Source organism: Dendroctonus ponderosae, unplaced genomic scaffold (assembly GCF_020466585.1).
Source record: "Dendroctonus ponderosae isolate FM_Combo_2020 unplaced genomic scaffold, Dpon_F_20191213v2 Dpon_F_20191213_1, whole genome shotgun sequence".
Classification (NCBI taxonomy): domain Eukaryota; kingdom Metazoa; phylum Arthropoda; class Insecta; order Coleoptera; family Curculionidae; genus Dendroctonus; species Dendroctonus ponderosae.
The window spans coordinates 53689035-53707240 of record NW_026017110.1 but is presented as its reverse complement, the minus strand read 5'-3'; the positions used below and the strand labels follow the sequence as shown (position 1 = coordinate 53707240).

The window sequence follows — 18206 nt, the reverse complement described above, 5'->3', positions numbered from 1 at the left end:
ATGGTAAAATGAAATTATCGTCTCATTACCATAGCAAAGCCAACATCAGCTTTCTTCAAAGCAGGTCCATCATTCGTTCCGTCCCCAGTTACAGCTACGACTTCTCGATTATCAGTTGCAGTACTGTCAATAATACCTTTGACCAAGATGTACTTGTCGGTGGGAGATGAACGAGCCAGTACTCGCAGTTTAGGCCAGACTTTATCCAGGAGATGTTGTTGAACCTATCAATAAAATTACCCCATTGGAATAACTCCTTGTGAAGTAACTTTCTTTAGAAAGATGTACGTTCTTTTTTGAGAGCATAACTGCACGAGCCAGCGAAATAGAGCGGATTTCTACTTGAACGAATGAAAAGGGTTTTCGAACGCTAAAAAACTCTTCATTTGAAATAATGTTGCATCTAAATGGGTGTTCTTATTTGAACAAAGTGTGACTAATTTTGTTGAATGAGCAGGTAAAGAAACAGATTTTCTTCTTAAAAAGCCTACCTCTCCAGAACTATCCCGGATCCTTTTGTTGAATTCCTTGCCTTCGAGAATGAGAAAATCTTCATTTGGTTTGATAATTCCACATTTAGTAGCGATGGATCGTGCAGTATTTATGTTGTCTCCAGTAACCATCCTAACAGTAATTCCGGCCTTTTGACATTTCCTTATGGCATCTGGTACTTCGGGACGAACTGGATCTTCTATTCCAACGACGCAAAGGCAAGTTAGATTGCTAACAATGTTGTCTTCATCTTCCCAATTAGGCTCGTTATCTACGTGGACTTGATTGATTTCTGCTTTACCATTCACAAACTCTTTGTAAGCTACGCAGATTGTTCTAAGACCGTCACAGGCCATTGGTTCTATCACTTGCTTGAGTAATCTTTCCTGCATGTCTCGTGTGAATTTCTCCAATCGGCCATCATGACCATATATAAAGGCACACCTAATAGATAGATTGTTTTACGTAACTAAGTAATACCATTCTTTTTAAATGACGTGCTTACTTGTTTAAAATAATTTCAGAAGCACCCTTGGTGTATAACCTAAACCCACCCTCTCGGCGGGGAATGACTGTACTCATGGATTTCCTAACGGAGTTGAAGGTATAAACTCTGGTGAAAGATTCTTCTGGACAGTCGTCTCGAATATTCTGATAATTCTTGTTCAGATTTAATGAAAATCCTAATAAAGCGCATTCGGTCTTGTTACCAACTTGGTTTGGCAGTTCAGCTGGATCTTCCGGAAGCTAAAATCCGGATATAATGCAGATTTTGCAACAAACGAATCGAAATGGTTCTTACTATAACTCGAGAAGTATAAGCGCAGTTGACAGCAATACCCTGTATGATCAAGTTTCCGACATGTGAAGGAATATCGCTGAACTTAGGGATAGTCTTGCATAGTTGCTCACAGATATACGATTGCACGACAGTCATTCTGTTTGTGGTCAAAGTACCGGTTTTGTCGGAACAGATAGCAGTTGCATTGCCCATAGTTTCGCATGCATCCAAATGACGTACTAGATTGTTGTCTTTCATCATTTTCTATAAAATGATGCAAATTAATATAAATCAATGAGGACTAAGGGCTACATTACGGGTGTAGTAACTGTTTGATTGCTGTAAAATTTACCTTAACACTGTAAGCTAAAGAGAGGGTTACAGCCAATGGCAAACCTTCAGGCACAGCTACGACAAGAACGGTAACACCAATAATCAAGTGACGAACTAGTTGATTAGCATAAGCATTTCTCCATGGTTGCTTCTCTATGATAAAGGTCTTCACGCAAAACTGGATAACCAAAATGATAACAGTAAGAACAGCAATGGTGGATCCAGCGTAACCAATCTGAATTGCCAGTTTAGTCAGCTTCGCTTGCAATACAGATTTCTCCTTCTTATGAGTGGTTTCTGGTGGAGGAGCGGTATTCACATGGTTCTCTTTGCCATCAGCTGCATTGTCATGTTTATTCGCAACAGGAGCTGGAGAGTTCATATGGCTATTTCCGGTTACGTTCTCTTCGTCGCCTAATTTGGAAATATTATCAGTATATGATTGTTGTAAGCCTTTGGAATGCCACGTTTTGAATACCAATTTCATTGAGAAAAGTTTATTCTATTTACGAACATGCATGTGAATAATGATTTCAGTGTATTAAATGAATACGCTTATGTTGTCAGCCAAAATGATAACAACTAAATCATTTTTAAACTGTAATGATATGTAATCAAACAACTAAACATATTAAAACGGCATTGAACTACATTGAATATGCGGTTGTCATAATACACTGAAACTACACAAAATAGTGTTGAAAGAGCCGAAAGTAAACGAATTTATCAAACCGTGGCATTTGATCAAAATTAGAAAATGTACAGGAAACATATAACAGTTATAAAAAATAAAACAAATTGAAAATTTATTATTACCATGCAGGTAGGAGGTTAGCCATATATATTTAAAATATTGTATTAATAAATAAATTTTCATGAAGTTGTATAATATCGTTAGTAACCTAACAATCAATTTAAGTGAAGCTCTTAAAGTAGTTTATTTATATTTATAATATAATAGTAAAAAAAATTATTCACCTGTCAAACTTTTCTTCTTCCGCTGCTTTTTAGCTTCTGTACAAAAACACATGCAAAAGGAGAACATTAGCAATCTCAAAAACACTCCCAAAGTCCTGACATGGGTAAAATATAAAAATATGAATCTTACAGCATATAGTAAAAACAGATCAATACTTTGTCCAAATAGAAACTTAGTCTACATATGAATATCAAAATCAAATCGAAAGATAGAGTTGTTTCATTTCTAGAAAGCTGTCAATTTGGAAATATTTTGGTTCAATTTCTATCTGTCTGGAAAGGGTCGTGATCACTAAGACATAACATAATGCATATTGATTCAGAGTTTGGTAAAATTAAATTTAACATCTGCAAAAGTTTTCAGCCTTCAGTAAACATTGGGGTCTGTAAATTACTTAACTAGCGCTATTTTCAGATAATAGCAACGGCTTATCATCCACTACGCCAACCCTAAATTACACTAACAAGTGGCCAAATAATTAGTGAACTGCTTAGTGATCGGATACTCAAAAATACTAATCAGAACAGCTTTAAATTATGAATGGAACTTTACAAGATCTATCAAGTACAAACACAAAGGAAATAGTGTCAGTTATGTTCATGAATAAATAGTCATATCGAATAGTCAATATCAAAGCAGTTATTTTTAATTTTTGAACAGACACAGATTGAACAGACACAGAGAACATATTTTTAATTGTAAAAGTATTGGCCGAGGTATTCTTATAACTGAATTGCTGGGATTCCCCCACTATTTCAGTTTTTTCTGTTTTATAAAATTATTCCATCTAAGCCAATTATTGTATCAACTACCAAAAAATTCAGAAACAGATACTAGACGCTTACATGTGCAGACAGCAATACTTAAAAAGATACATTTGATAGAAGCAACCAAAAAGCTACGTTGCGTTCGCGTAAAAGTAAGGGTTTTTTTTTCTTGTTCAGGAACAGAGTTCCAAGCGGTTGTTGCTACGACACTGACCTCAGTGTCTATATTTAAGTCCAGACGGAAATTGAATAACTTCAAATTTTATTGAGACGTTTGCACCATAGACTGTAAGTGGCTTTAAGCCAAAACTATATTTAAAAAAAAATCATATACTAAAAATAAATATACATGTATATTTTTTTTATTTAAATACTGGATGTTTCTGGTGGACAAATTATTATTTTATCAATTTCGATGAAGTTATGTGAAAGTATAAATGGTTATGTGAGTAAAACTGGAACTACAAAGACAATATAGATGCATATTTAAAAAGGGGGGGAAAAGGGGCCATAATAAAGTTTTTAAAATACGAGGAAAGGCTCTGAAATTTTCATTTCACATGTAATAAAAACCGGCGGCGAGCACTTTTTAAATTATAATTTTAAAAAAATTCCTGAGAAAGATCACAGCAGTTTTGAAAATTTGTAAGCCCCTCGCACGTTAAGACAGACATTCTATTTGATGTTACAGACATTTAAAGATGTGCAACTAACAATAATACACTTAAATTGTCATTTAATGCTTCATCTGTAAGAACTCTCACTAAACTACTACTGAGACCACAATACAAATATTTAATATAACAGACATACGAGTGTAACTTGTATAAAGGGCTAAAATTAAAAAAATTACTTTTCTTAGAAACTTGAAAATGTTCAACTGAAATTAATAGCAGAAAAATTGGCAAACAAATTAAAAAGCAGTTTAAAATACATTACAAAAATGTATTTTATTGTGCCTATATTTAATATAATTTGAAGCCTGAATGACAGAGAAAAAATCCTACATTATAGATTGACCAAATCAGACCAAAAACTTATTTTTATTTGTTTACAATTCGTTCATAATAGTGCAACTCTTAGATTTGGCACTTTGGACTAAATATGAGTGATATTTAAATTCTAATTCACGCAAGTTATCTACGCAGTGACCTTTATCAATTGACAAAATTACAATTATTGAACGCCTACATGTACGTTAGATCGTTCATATTTATTTTTTGGGATGAACTAGTGAAATGCGTAGTTTGAATTCTCATACTTAACAATTCAGCTCACTGCTTTCAAACAACTATAACATTGAATGGAAAAATAACATTAATACCAATGATGATAGCAACCCCGTAATTGTTCAGGTTAAACACGTGCTTATGCCGCAATAATTTGATTGCTCGCTATGGGTCAATAAAAACAGCATTCTTTATTCAAAATTTAAATGATTTTATGGTTTCGAAACGTCTAGAAAAATTTTAAAAAAATCTTGGTGGTTAAGGCCTTGAAATATCTAGCAGCCGAATATGTTGATACCTGACCTGGCTTTACGTACTATTGTCAGAAATTGGTCTAAAGTGAGTTTTCAAATAATGGTTTCAAAACATGCATTGCATGACAGTAAATTAATAGAAGAACATTTTTGGGCTGCTTTATACTTTTTTATTAAAATAATTTAATTGATTAGGTCAATAAAAATAAAGGTTACATTATTCTGCAACACGAGTAGTCCTTACAGATGGGAATAATACGGGGGGGTCACGATTCAAACAATGACATGCGCATTTAATGAGATAAAACATACCTTTCTTCATTTTCTTTATTTCCTGCTCTTGCTGGTCAACGGCGGCGCCAAGTAGGGTAAAGATGATACCAGCTTGCGAATTAACACCCACAGCTGTCACCAAAATCTTACCGGAACCCTCCATGACATGAGTGCCCGAAAGAACCATGGGATCAAAGTGTTCTCCTTTTTTCACGTGATCTGATTCACCAGTAAGCGATGATTCATCCACCTAATAAAAAATGTTCCTGAGTTAAAAAGTCAATATCCTAATTAAACAAAAATACCTTAAGATCGTTGGACTGGATGAGAATACCGTCAGCAGGCAAGAGATCACCATATTTAATTTGGCAAATATCCCCTACAACTATGTCGCTAACAGAGATCTGCTTGACTTCACCTGCCCTGATAACTGCAAATGTGTGTTCTCCTTCTATTCGATTTTGTAAACCGCGGAACTGTCTTTCTTTAGTATAATCGTTAAACGCTGTCACTAACACTACAACTATAACGGAAATTAAAATCGCGAGACCTTCAATCCACCCATGGCTAGTTTCATCATCTTCAAATCCACTTTCTGAAAATAACAAAAATTGGCATTATTAAGTACCTAGTGCAGTTGCTAAACCATATTATCTGATTATATGTATCAGCTACAATTTATACTTCCGAAAAATATAAAATAATGAAACAAATGCTCATATTATAAAAACGAAAGGAATCTACTTTTGTAATCACTTCAAGATATTACAATTAAGCGACGATTATATAAATAGCGCTACTTCAAGATGAGCGTCATCAGCGAAGTATTAAAAAATCTTTGTCAGTTCACTAAAATGAAGTACTTAGTGATCAAAACTTAACAAGATTTTAATGAAAATATCCGTATAGAAATTTTTCAATGTTCAAACAACTTACCGTCTTGCTCTGCAGGTGGTTGATAGAATGAAAGACCCAAAGAAACTATCGCAGCTACTTCTAAAATAATTAATGTTATGTCTTGTAAAGCTTCCCAAACTAACTGTAAAAATGTTTTTGAAGGTTTGGGGGGTATTGAATTGGAACCAAATGTTTCTCTTCTATGATCTAAATCTACATGTGACCCACTAAGTCCTGAAAATGACAAAAAATTCATTGAAGTTCAATGATACATTCGTTGCAAATAAATTCCTTACCTTCACTTGGGGATGTGTAAAGTTTCTTACATATTTCCTGCACCCCACCCAGTTCATGTACTTTCTGGACTCCTTCATGAGATCGATGTTCCATGAGCTCGCGGAGTTGCTTGAGGGATATTCCATATTGTGCGGGACGGCCGTCTATCGTAGCCATTTCTTACTGCAGTTCTGTAATAAAAAAGATTTTAGATTCTTTGGACAATAAGAACCATTCCTTCGGCTAAAATATCGTCGAAGGAAAATCGATAAATGAGTGGGTTTGTACCACCAGAACCTTTTTCTCAGATTGCTGCAAACAGAAGTGCTTGTGATAGTATATAATTTCATTTTGTGTTTTATGAGTTAATTTTAAAATAATGTAATAATGTAATAAGTAATAGTACTAATTTATTTCAGGAAAAATATAAAAGGGTATTTCCTTATTTCAAATTTTTTTTGACGGAGCAGGACAACGTTTTAATCATTATATCATGTAGCGTGCGTTGATATGACTTGATGAATTAGATATGCAAGTATAAACTTACCAAATAAAAATTAAAGAAAAACGCATCAAAGCAACTGATTGCGGTATTAAATGATGAATGGATACACTGTTGTATGTAACTGTATGCGACACAAATAGAATTTGGTGTGGTATAATAATTTCAAAATGATACAGATTGAGAATAGATAAGTTAATCTACAAGTTCTACTGACGTCTTCTGCAATCTGTAAGTGTCTTATTAACGTAATCGGTCCCACTAATGCCGTCATTTGACGTCATGGAGCCACATATAAATCTTTAAATTGTCATTAAAAGCTTAAAGAGAGTCTAGATAAACAAACAATAATAGGTGATGATAATAGAACCTACTTAAATTTTACGCAACTGATAAAAATATGTTTAAACCGCGGTTATAATTAAATAGATTTTTGTCCAAAAACATGAATGGCTGGCCGAATTTCATTGACTTCAATGCATCTACAACTGTAGCTGAAAAGACGCATAATATAATAGACAATATAATCAATCGGGCAATCGCCTAAAATCGGTTGAATGCTCTGTAAATGAAAGAAAGTAAGAAGAAGGGAAACATGTAAAATCGAGAAAGGAAACACATAGAATAATAAACGTTTTATGTCAACAATACCACAACTAAATCAATAGACAACTTTCTGACCTTATGCATGATAAAATGGAGTTTGCTTTGAAAATGTAGATAAATACGAACCGAGTGCTTACACCAAGATATAATGCATTAAGTTAGTCATAGTTAAATAAAAATGTAGATATGGATTGTCCATTTTCCACCTATCTATTGCACGATTTTTAATTAAATAATAATATTTTTATTAATACAACTGGATGAAGAGTATATGTAGATTTTATTAGTTGTCTTAGTTATAAGTTATAAATGCTTTTAATGGGCCGAAGGTCTGAAGATCAGGAAAGATTACATCAAATCATTTTGATTTTCAGGCTTCAGTTGGAGTTCCTGAAAGCAATTTGGCTTTTTCAATCTTTTTGTGGTTCTGCTTGCTGGTGCGTTTCGGTTTGGCTGCCCGCAATAAAGTCTAAATTCATAAAGTGATGGTTCTGATATTGGACACACTTCCAAAGTGATTGTTCAAAATTCAGTAAAAATCTTAAACTACCCATAGTGAAAATACATGACTGATAAGATAAGTTCCACACGGGCAAGGCAGTTTAAAACGTATAAAAAGTACAGTTTTTACAAGTGTTGGATATAAATTCGACGATATCAGAAATACAGGGTCATAAAGTGTGAACTAGCAGATTTTCAAAGTGGAATCAACTCCCCGAAAGCGTTTGTTGAAGAAACCAACAAATCAAAATAAGAATGGAGACGTCAAAGTGAAAGCTACAAATTTGCTATATCTAACAACTATCTTTAACAGACAATTAAAGTGAAATTTAATAGAAAATAGTTAAATACCAAAACAATCTAACATTACAGCAAGGAATGAAAACTTTTTATATCAAAGTACAAAATGATGGTCATTAACAGATGCCAAAACTAGGATGCAGACAACAGTTGGGGAGAGTAAGATAAGAATGCAATGTCTTTACCTGGAACGTGTCGTGTCTATGCAAAGTTATTTCATTAATAATACAATACTTTCTGAGAACTTCTGCTCTGAAATGTACCACTTTCTATTCATAAACAAATATTTGGGGTTAGGAAAATAGCACTAGTATACGAAAGCAACGGCTTCAACGACACCAATAATGCCTCAACCGAACTAATCGAGGGATCGCTATGGGTTTAAAAACCTGGTTCACTGAAACAACGATAGATCGCCAATCCGAACTCGAAAATCACGTTCCATCCTCTTCTAGCAAATGTTAATTGTTCAATTAAGAGTAAATCTAACGTACTCCTGCACTGACCCACAATAGCAACAAATGATTCATGTCAAACTTTTAAATATACAATTATTATCTCATAGGAAAATTATTTATTTAAATAGTGTTTGCCATGCAGAGAGTCTGTAGGTGTAATAGTAAGTCAAATATAAGGCGGTTTAATTGCTCAATCGATTTATTGTCATATACAGTGTTCAAAACAATTTTTAATTCATCATTTATAATTATTTAAATTAATTTTTAGTTTATTTTTTGCAATATTTGGAAAGTTTTGTACCAACATTTTTTAAAGGCGATTCTATTTCCCAAACCTCACCGGAAAAAAAGGGCGATTCTACATGCTAAAATAATGGTAGTAGATCATGTAACAAATATAAGAAATCAGAATTTTTCGAGTTACAACTGGTCAAATTTCATTTTTGACCTAAAATAAATGTGTAGTTATTCGCGGATCAAATAGAAAATTGGTACAAAGTTTTATCTTAGTAATCTTTAACTTTCACATACAAAATTGTTTATCCACTTTACCACTAGGTGGCACCTTACCTGAAATCTAAATTTCATTTTTCGCATATCTTTTTTGGGACGCTAAATATCGCAGAAAGTAATATGCGATTTTAAAGATTACGAAATACTGGACAAAAAATGTGCTCTTCACAGGACTCAAAAAACCTCTTCGCTGAGGATCACATCTAGACCAAAGTTTTTATAACTCTCAAGCCAGTGTCCTTGCGATCGCAGCTAAGCAAGTCGTCTGGTTTTAAAATGTACCAAATTTGACAATTTATAGTCATTATTGTATTACTGTTCAATTTTAGATTAAATTCCAAATTATTGTGCTGCATTTGAATGCAACATTTAAATATTATTGATAAATTTTAATTTGGAGTGGCTTTGGACAGTAATACAATAATAACTATAAATTGTCAAATTTGGCACATTTTATAATCAGACGACTTGATTTGCTGCAATTCCAATTAAATACAGGGCAACTGAGTCGTGTGAAGAGCACGTTTTTTATTTTGTATTTTCTACTGTCGAAAATGGCATATTCTTGAAAATGGCTTTGCAACATTGGCGTTTGAAAAAAGATATGCGAAAAATGAAACTTGAATGACATACAGGTAAAGTGCCATCTAGTGGCAAAGTAATTTTTTTTTACGCTATAGTAGTATAGTCGATTGATGAGCTCTAACTCGGAAAATATTCAGACTATCTACCATTATTTTAGCATGTAGAATTACCCTTCAAAAATTCCTAACGCATTTTCTAAATAGCCTGTATAGTTATTAATTAATGAAAATTAAAATTATTTTACAAACAAATCATTAGAAAGAGATTTTTGCTTATTTTTGTTACCTATAGAGTGGCATAAGTAAATACAAGTTTTTACCATCAGAGAACAGAAAAAAATATTTCTTACCATTTTTTGATGGAAGTTGAAAATTCAAAATTTGGTGGACAAGTGAAAAAATATAATAATGAATGTGCCAATGATTTCATTGATCGAAGAAATAACAAATGTTTCAAAAACAACTTTCTTCTGCAGATAGTTTCTCCCTAGCCCTTCGTTATTTTAAGATTTTTTTTTATCAGACAATTTTGTCACAAACTGGATCTAGGTGTTGAACCACACAGCCAGCCATAAAAAGAAGAACCATTTAGATTAGGAAATAAAGAAAATCCGATAAAGACTCGTAAACGGCAAGATATTTTTGAAAATATGATTTAGACCTAGACTGTCCTAGACATATGTAGGTTTAATGCAAACGTTTTATCATTGCATATAAAGCCATGGAAGGAAGTCACGTTAATACGAATGAAGGTCAAACACTGAAAATGATATTACAATGTAGTGATAATGGCTTGACTGTACTGACTTATAGCAGTTATCGAAATTCATAAGTTATCAACGGTTGTTGAAGGTGAGTATGATTAATACAAATGCCTGGGCCGATAAAAGCTGAAAACAGAATTACATATTCCGAATAAGTATATAAAGAAATCAAAGAATTCAAGAAACGCATGCTGAGATCTGGAAGCCAAAGTCGATGTGACAACGGCCGAAAAAAATGAAAAATTAACATTTTGGATATGGAAGTAGTTGAATCGATTTTATAGACGCGTAACGATTTGAAATTGAAATGCAAAACCTCGGATAGTTCACGCTAACAAATTTAAAGACTATCCTCTACTAGTTTTACAAGCATCAGAAAAAAAATCTAACATTGAAGTCGCTTTGTATGAGCCTATAATTGTTTTGTAACGGTATCTTTATAGACTTTTCCGTAATTTTTTCGTCTATTATCTTATACAACAGCTGTATAGTGGTACTCATGTGGGCGTCATATATACGTACTGAATCGCTAGAACGAGTCAAACAAAATCGTGACTCATGTGTGAAGAATACTGACCTCTAATGTCGTCAAGTTGCCATGCGATATGATCACATGCAAAATATAGACGAGACATGACGTCGTATTGTATGAGAACTTTTCTTTTATTACTTCAAGTGTATCATTGGACTTCTTAAATATATGAGTGGTTGGTTCTGAGTTTAAAATTGATGATCTTCGAAGTAGGAATGAAACTTTCAGTGGATCAACGCTGAATGTTTGACAATGTTCACCGCTGATCTGTTATAAATAAATTGTTGGTTGAAAAATTCTACTTTATGCGTGCTTTTCAAGACCTGTTCGTTGCGCATTTCGCCTCAAAAACTTCTGTCTTTTGAAAGAGACATAGGTATTTCATGTCTTTTATTATGAATTGACAAAAAAATTGACAAAAAAGGATCATCAATTTTAATTTCAGAACCACTCACAGATTGGAGATATCCCAATGATACAGTAGAAGAACGTAAACCGACATTCAGCTTTGACCCATTCCAAAAGTTGCATGCCTGCTCATCAGATCATCATACTTCTTAAAGTTTATGTTTGTAAATTAAGATATTAAAAGTTTGCTTCATTTTCTGTTATGTAGTTTGATTTAGTTTTGACTAATTATTCAAATTAACTGCTATCTTAATACCGATTGCTCATCGCTTGATGCTCTGTTTTCCTAATCGACCAAAATATTGGTATTTCCGATATACCAGAAAAACAATGTGATTAAACATGATTGATGTTTGAGTAAATAAGTAAATATGATCTGTGGGATGAATACGATGCATAAATAATAAAGTGTTCCAACAGCTATTTTAAACACCTTTTTTGCTGCACGTCTGCCTATTGTCTAAATAGTTGTAGTTGACAACAAAATATCACTAAATTCAAAAATATATTTGCATGATACGGAATATGTATGAGAATTATGATTTTATTTATTTAATTAGTTAATATATACTTATAGCAAAACAGTTGTAACAGTTTAACATGAATTGCTGGTCTTATATCCCGACTTTTCTCTAAGAAATTCGAAGTCTCGAATTCCAGTTCCGAATATTTTCTTCGACAACTTAATTTACTCAAAAAGGAAGATACTTTATCGCCCGCCAGCGTTATCCAACTTTTATTTACTTGCATGATATGCTTAAGGTTATGGACTATTATTCATTCATATGAGATCCTAACTATACAGAGCGGCAACTTCGTCATTTTAAAAGATAGAAAATTGGTCAAATGGGTAATATTGGCCATTATGCAAAATTATATGCATTTTAAGTTTTAAAATATGGATTTTTTGAAAAACTGAAAATTGACAATTTTTATTTTTGGATATTATGCATGATTACTTGATGCACGAGGTAATACCTCATCGACAATAACTTCCTGCTTCTTTAATAGCTGTGGCTTTACTGAAATGTTGATTTCACACAACAATAATAATTTAGAAGATTTAAAAACACAATTTTTCGTTCTTATACACGTAACCGTTTATATAAACACTAATTTTCAGTTTTACATTAATTTTAAGCACAAAGACGCGTCAAATACACAAGCAACTAATATAAGGAAAACCCAGGGAAGAAAAATAAAATTACGGCATGAGAATATTTTGCAAAACCTCCACCTATAGCGGCAACTGGTACGCGTATTATTATTTGTATTATTTGATATGTAACACTTTGTAGATTGTGACAAAACCCGACTATCTTCAAAATGTAATACGAAATTTTATTTAGAAATTAATTTAAATCTAAAAAAACGAAAAACTGATTTTTTTGCAGCACGATAAAGTTTTGTGGTTTATCCATATTCATCATTACAGCAGTCGCGGAAAAAGACAAGCGCTCCACGAAGACAAGCTAATGAAACTAATGGGTTTTTCGGGTTTTTAGCCACTCGTGCTTGCGAAACGTCAAAAAGCAATTCTACCCAACGACGGCCTAAAAACCCGAAAAACCCATTAGTTTCAAGGAATGGTCTCGAAAGTCTATCTCTTTTGATAAGCTTGTCAATATCATTTTAAGCAAAATGTCAGTCAAAATTGGCATAAATCGTACCTACACTCTGTATAAAAAGCTAGGTATCTTGAATTCTGAGACCTGAGCTATTGGACCATGGTCAATTGAATCAGATCATCAAGGACCATGTTATTGAAAAAGGAAATCGATAAATATGATGACTATTATCTATAATATATGCAATGTTCATGGAAATTTAGAAAAGTAATTTCATGGCTAAACAACCAATGATACGTGTTCCAAATACTTTATTTAGAATATTCAAATATGAGCAGCAAACCTTATACACCAAAATTTGGTAAAAATAACTAATATGATTCTAAAACTGGTTCAAATGCAGTTTCCTGGGCTCTAGGTATAAATTTCCAGTTGATTCGATATTAAACACACAAAATTCAATGCATACCTTTCAATTAGCACTATATCGGATTATAAATTTATTACATCTGACTAGACACACAGCATATATAGAAGCACTTCGGGTTCAGTTAAAGCATCGAAACACTAATTATTAGAGAACGATACGGTAAGTATTCCGTTTGACAAATGAACGACAAAATGTTAAACTACCTCCTTTTAAAACCGAGCATTTTATTGATAGCACTTTATAATTATTACGGTTTAATATTCATTTATGGCACTTGTTGCGTGCGTAAATCACAGATGAAATTATGAAAATTTGAATTGGTGTGCAAACTTGGATTAAAACTGTAAATTTTGGAATAGTTTTACTACTAGACAAATAACGCCAAGAGCACTTAATCCTCTTGCATAAGTGCTACTTAATCGAGCATCATCCAGAAATAACAAAGTTAGCATTGACTATAAATTTGCAAAAAGCATTTTATAAATAAAATTCTTTAAAACTTAAGTCGCGCATTATTGTGAAAAGCTTTTGTTATTAGCACTATTAAAAGCCTATCCTGTAATGGCCATCATTATTTTTGTAAACAGCAACAACTAAATATCATGAGTAAGTTATTTATTAAAATATTTCGTATTTTAAGGAAAGTTTTAGTGTGAAGTTCAGTTAAGCTTGATAATCGTTATCAATCAGCTCAAGTAGGTACACTACTCAGTAACCAAGTTACTTCAAAGCAATTACTTTATGTCGATTATCCTTTGATAATTCGTGCATACATGACCTACATTATTCTAAAAACGTTCTTCTTTTGCCATTGTTTAGATCGTTACAATGTTATTTGAAAATATTTCATTTAACTAGCTGTCTCTACAAATGATACAATAATGAGAACAATAGAGCAAAAAATGTATTTATGTAATGTATAGTGTACTCAGGGTGGTAATTTGCAGAAACAGCAATATGATAAATTAAATCGGATCAAGTGTGGCGAAACGGAACGAACCTAAAGTAGTACCAATGCTCTAAAAAATGGGAAAAAGAAGTGCCGATTTAGTGGCGCAGGACAGCCAGTCGGAGTACTTAAGTTAATTTTCCGTAATTTAATTATCATTAATATAAAATCTACCTGCGTGGAATTATAGTGTCATTACTAGTTGATGAGAGCTCATTTATATGATAATTGTAGTCACTGCTTTATTGTAGACTTCAATTATTTGATTACAACAGTGATAGATATTTTTATAAGCGGAAAACATTTTATTATTTCGATTGTACATTTATTCTAATAAATTTACAATTACACTATCTCAACCACTAAATAATGCATAATAACTCATGAAGTTAACTCAGCTACAGCGAAGTTACTAAGCAAATTAAAAACAATCGTAACCTTGATTACTAGATAGTATTAGATCTTATTCAAACGGGAATGTGCGAAGAAAAGTTGATCAGTACTTTCTAGTTTAAATTCATTCTTTTAAAAAGCTACTACAATGTCATCTTTTAATCAGATACGGTGAATTATTATGCATTTGTGGATCCATACAATAGCACTTGACGAGGAATAAATAAAAAAAAATAAATTGATAAAACATCTGCCAGTATTAAAATGGTTGATTTGTTTTTCATATATGTATACGATATGACCACCTTTGTTCTCCTTTTGAATAGACTGCCAGGGCAGAACAATATTCACACATTCCTATCCAATCACACTATGTGTCGGGATCTTAAAGTGAACTATTAAATGTGAATACCCGTACATAAATTTTACATTTCTGCAGTGAATTAGGTAGGTAAAGTACCTGCTGCCAGTAAAAAGGCGACTGAAAGCAAAAAAAAAAACGTTTCTAAAGCTACTTTCGAATCGAAAATAGTTTTATTATAATACGACTTTTGTATAATCGATGAGAATCGCACCTACTCCACGATTAAATTATTTAAATCCAGAATTAGTACGTAATGTCTATACGAAATAAATTTGGACCACCAGCCCATATCAGATAACTAATTAATTAGTGATATAGTGATTAATTCACCAATCAATATAGTAGCCCCACAGTGCGACAAAAATATATTAGAACTGATATGACTCCAATTTGCGCTCGAATCCTGAGACCTAGCCCCAAAATAAAAAAAAAATTCAATTCTGTGTAAAAAACGGTTTCATTCTACAACTCAGTTTCACAGAAATTGAATTAACATTACATTTTTGAATTCCAGAAAAGCGTGATTTATTTCCTTTCCCTTCCATAAAATGCAACTGTTATCGAATAAAAAAAGTGTAGGAGGCTATACAGGATAGCGTTTGTTATAACTGTAGAAATGACCACAAAAGTTCGATGGACAACTGGTGGGAGTCTTAATAACTTTAATCTTAGGTCAAATCCTGCATTCCAATTTGAGAAAAATATAAATTGCTAGAGCGATAAAACAACTTGTAGTTCAGTCAGAACAGACAAAATAAGAAAAAATTTCCAACAATTAATTCATCATCCTTTTGTAGATCAGTGCTATATCGTTGAGGTGCACTCATATTTTCAAAGCATTTTTGTTGACTAATCACTATTTTATTACGTTTTGATAAAGAATTTGTTCTTTACAGAAAAATAAGAGCACTTCTTATCGCTTCGTAATAGAAGTCCTAAGGAAACTCGGTCTTTCAGACGACACGAAAGTTTGAGGCATAATCGCCTTTTTGTTTTCACAAACAAATGTTTTTCAATAATTAATAACCATGGCAAGTTTGCACACCTTAGTTCACTTCTAATTCTTCTACAACGAAAGCCTTAAGCTGGTTACTTTTCCTATTATCGACTTTTAGTTCCTAGAATAGATTATAGAATGAAAGCATCATTTCGGTTCACAGTAAAAACGTTGGCTTCACCACTAGGTCGATAGCCGCTTAATGCCGACCACAGGGCCGTATCGGACATCAAAATAACGTACCATTACTTCATAACATTTTCTTCGTTTCAACTCATTTAAAGAAATAATAAAGCGAGTTGGTAACAGCAGTTGGAACTGGTCCTACGAAGATAATGGATAGAGCGATATCTAATCATGTCAGCCAGTGCTAAGGTCAGAAAGAATACCTGAAACCGATTAGAAGAGAAAACAAGTTGTATTACGTAGGAATCACAATCTAAAAGTGCAGTAAAAATGCCAAGGTCTCCATTTTACAACAGTGATTAAACGAATAAATTGTTCCTACACACGTTGAACCTAAATTAGATGAATTATTGACAAAACCGACGACAGATCATTTAGTCTGTTGACTTTATATTGTTGACTTTACGTATACCTTTGATGTTTCCAAACTTCTGACTATCTATTGCTAATAATCAATCCTACATCAATCGAAATAAGTAATATTGCAGTGTCAGAACATGTTTTAATCAGTGGTAGGTAGTAGGTGTTCAAATTATATTATATAATTACGAACTAAATAAGGTTTGAAAAGTGTGGGAAAAACGGTTTAGTAAAATGTGATTTTTATATCCATACTAATCATTCTCATTGATTCATTCTGAAATGACAATGTAGCAAATATTTATTCATTGCCTTCTCAGTAAGTGTTAAATTCCTGTTTAAGTTTAACATCATTCCAATAAAAGAAATACACGCTATGAACGTTCAGTTGGCCTTGCTACAATTAGATAACTAACAAAAAACCTAGATTTTAGATTGCAATCCCAGATATTCTCGTCTTCCAGTTCTATTTAAGTGCATTTTTTGCGATCAGATATAAGCTCAATATCGGGAGATGTAAAATATTTCGGGAAAATCGAGTTTATAAAAATCCAGCAAGGCTCAAGCACAGAACCAGCTGTGAATAACGGAAATGAACTTAAATCAGATTGACTTGATCAGAAGATGGATTTATTCCCATTTCGTATTTCCCTGTTCTTATGTGTTGCCTGCTATGCAACTTAATATAATTCTTATTGAATGCTAATTGTTTCATGAGTCGTTTCATGGCACAGTAAATAAAACATTTTGCCAGATCTAACAAACGAGTAAGTTATTGTCTGCATTGCTAATATTTGTTATCGATTAAAAAATGCCAGATATATGAGAATTGAAAAGAAGACGTACATCGAATGTAAAGTTTATCTTAAAGTTACGATTATATATATGAATATAAATGTATTTCCTTAATTGATAAAACAACATATTACGATTAGGAGGTGGAATAAAAGTTAAAAACTGTTCTACTCAAATATTTGAAAACTATTAAACCGCTGCATGCAATAAGGATTAGTACAATAGTAGCAATTTAGTCCTTACAAATGAATCAATATTAAGGATAAATATGGACTTGTCTCTAAGTTGCATTAACCAGGACATTACGTTTAGTAATAGCATTTTTCGGGTCAGTTTGAGAAGTTTTGCCCTGTAATACAATTTTACATTACTCTGAAAAATGTAAGAACACAATTTTATTAAGCCTTGAAGATGGACGGCAAAGATTTTGCCTTTTTAGTATACTCATAGAACAATCAAATATTTGCTCACAGGCAAAGATTTTGCCTTTTTAGTATGCTCATAGAACAATCAATATATAACTATACTTATTGAATTGGAGTACAATCAAATTACAAATACTGGCATTATTTACTTGCAAAACAAACAAAATAATAGCTTATGCTGGTCAACATTAGTTTTTTCCATATCCATATCAGATTTATTTGTACTTAAAGAAACGCTCCATTTTAATTAGATGTTATATAAAAGGAAAACGCTTTTAGAATAAAAAAAA

At 32.6% G+C, this 18206-nt stretch overlaps 1 protein-coding gene across 10 annotated transcripts in view; it reads right to left on the bottom strand.

Moving 5' to 3' along the window:
• Positions 1 to 18206, bottom strand: part of LOC109533790 (plasma membrane calcium-transporting ATPase 1) — a 106727-nt gene that overhangs the window by 20286 nt on the left and 68235 nt on the right. For 8 of the 10 annotated variants that reach the window (XM_048662482.1, XM_019899194.2, XM_019899196.2 and 5 more), the window contains 10 exons: positions 6302 to 6472; positions 6045 to 6239; positions 5414 to 5703; positions 5148 to 5358; positions 2585 to 2620; positions 1626 to 2020; positions 1295 to 1537; positions 998 to 1239; positions 492 to 936; positions 30 to 224 (listed from right to left, as the gene is read on the bottom strand). In XM_048662482.1, the coding sequence (XP_048518439.1) occupies positions 30 to 224; positions 492 to 936; positions 998 to 1239; positions 1295 to 1537; positions 1626 to 2020; positions 2585 to 2620; positions 5148 to 5358; positions 5414 to 5703; positions 6045 to 6239; positions 6302 to 6458 (2409 nt within the window). In that variant the 5' untranslated portion in view covers positions 6459 to 6472. Of the gene's footprint in view, positions 1 to 29; positions 225 to 491; positions 937 to 997; positions 1240 to 1294; positions 1538 to 1625; positions 2021 to 2584; positions 2621 to 5147; positions 5359 to 5413; positions 5704 to 6044; positions 6240 to 6301; positions 6473 to 6828; positions 6913 to 8375; positions 8488 to 18206 lie in introns of those variants that run through there. The other 2 variants (XM_019899198.2, XM_048662500.1) reach the window with 2 other exon arrangements.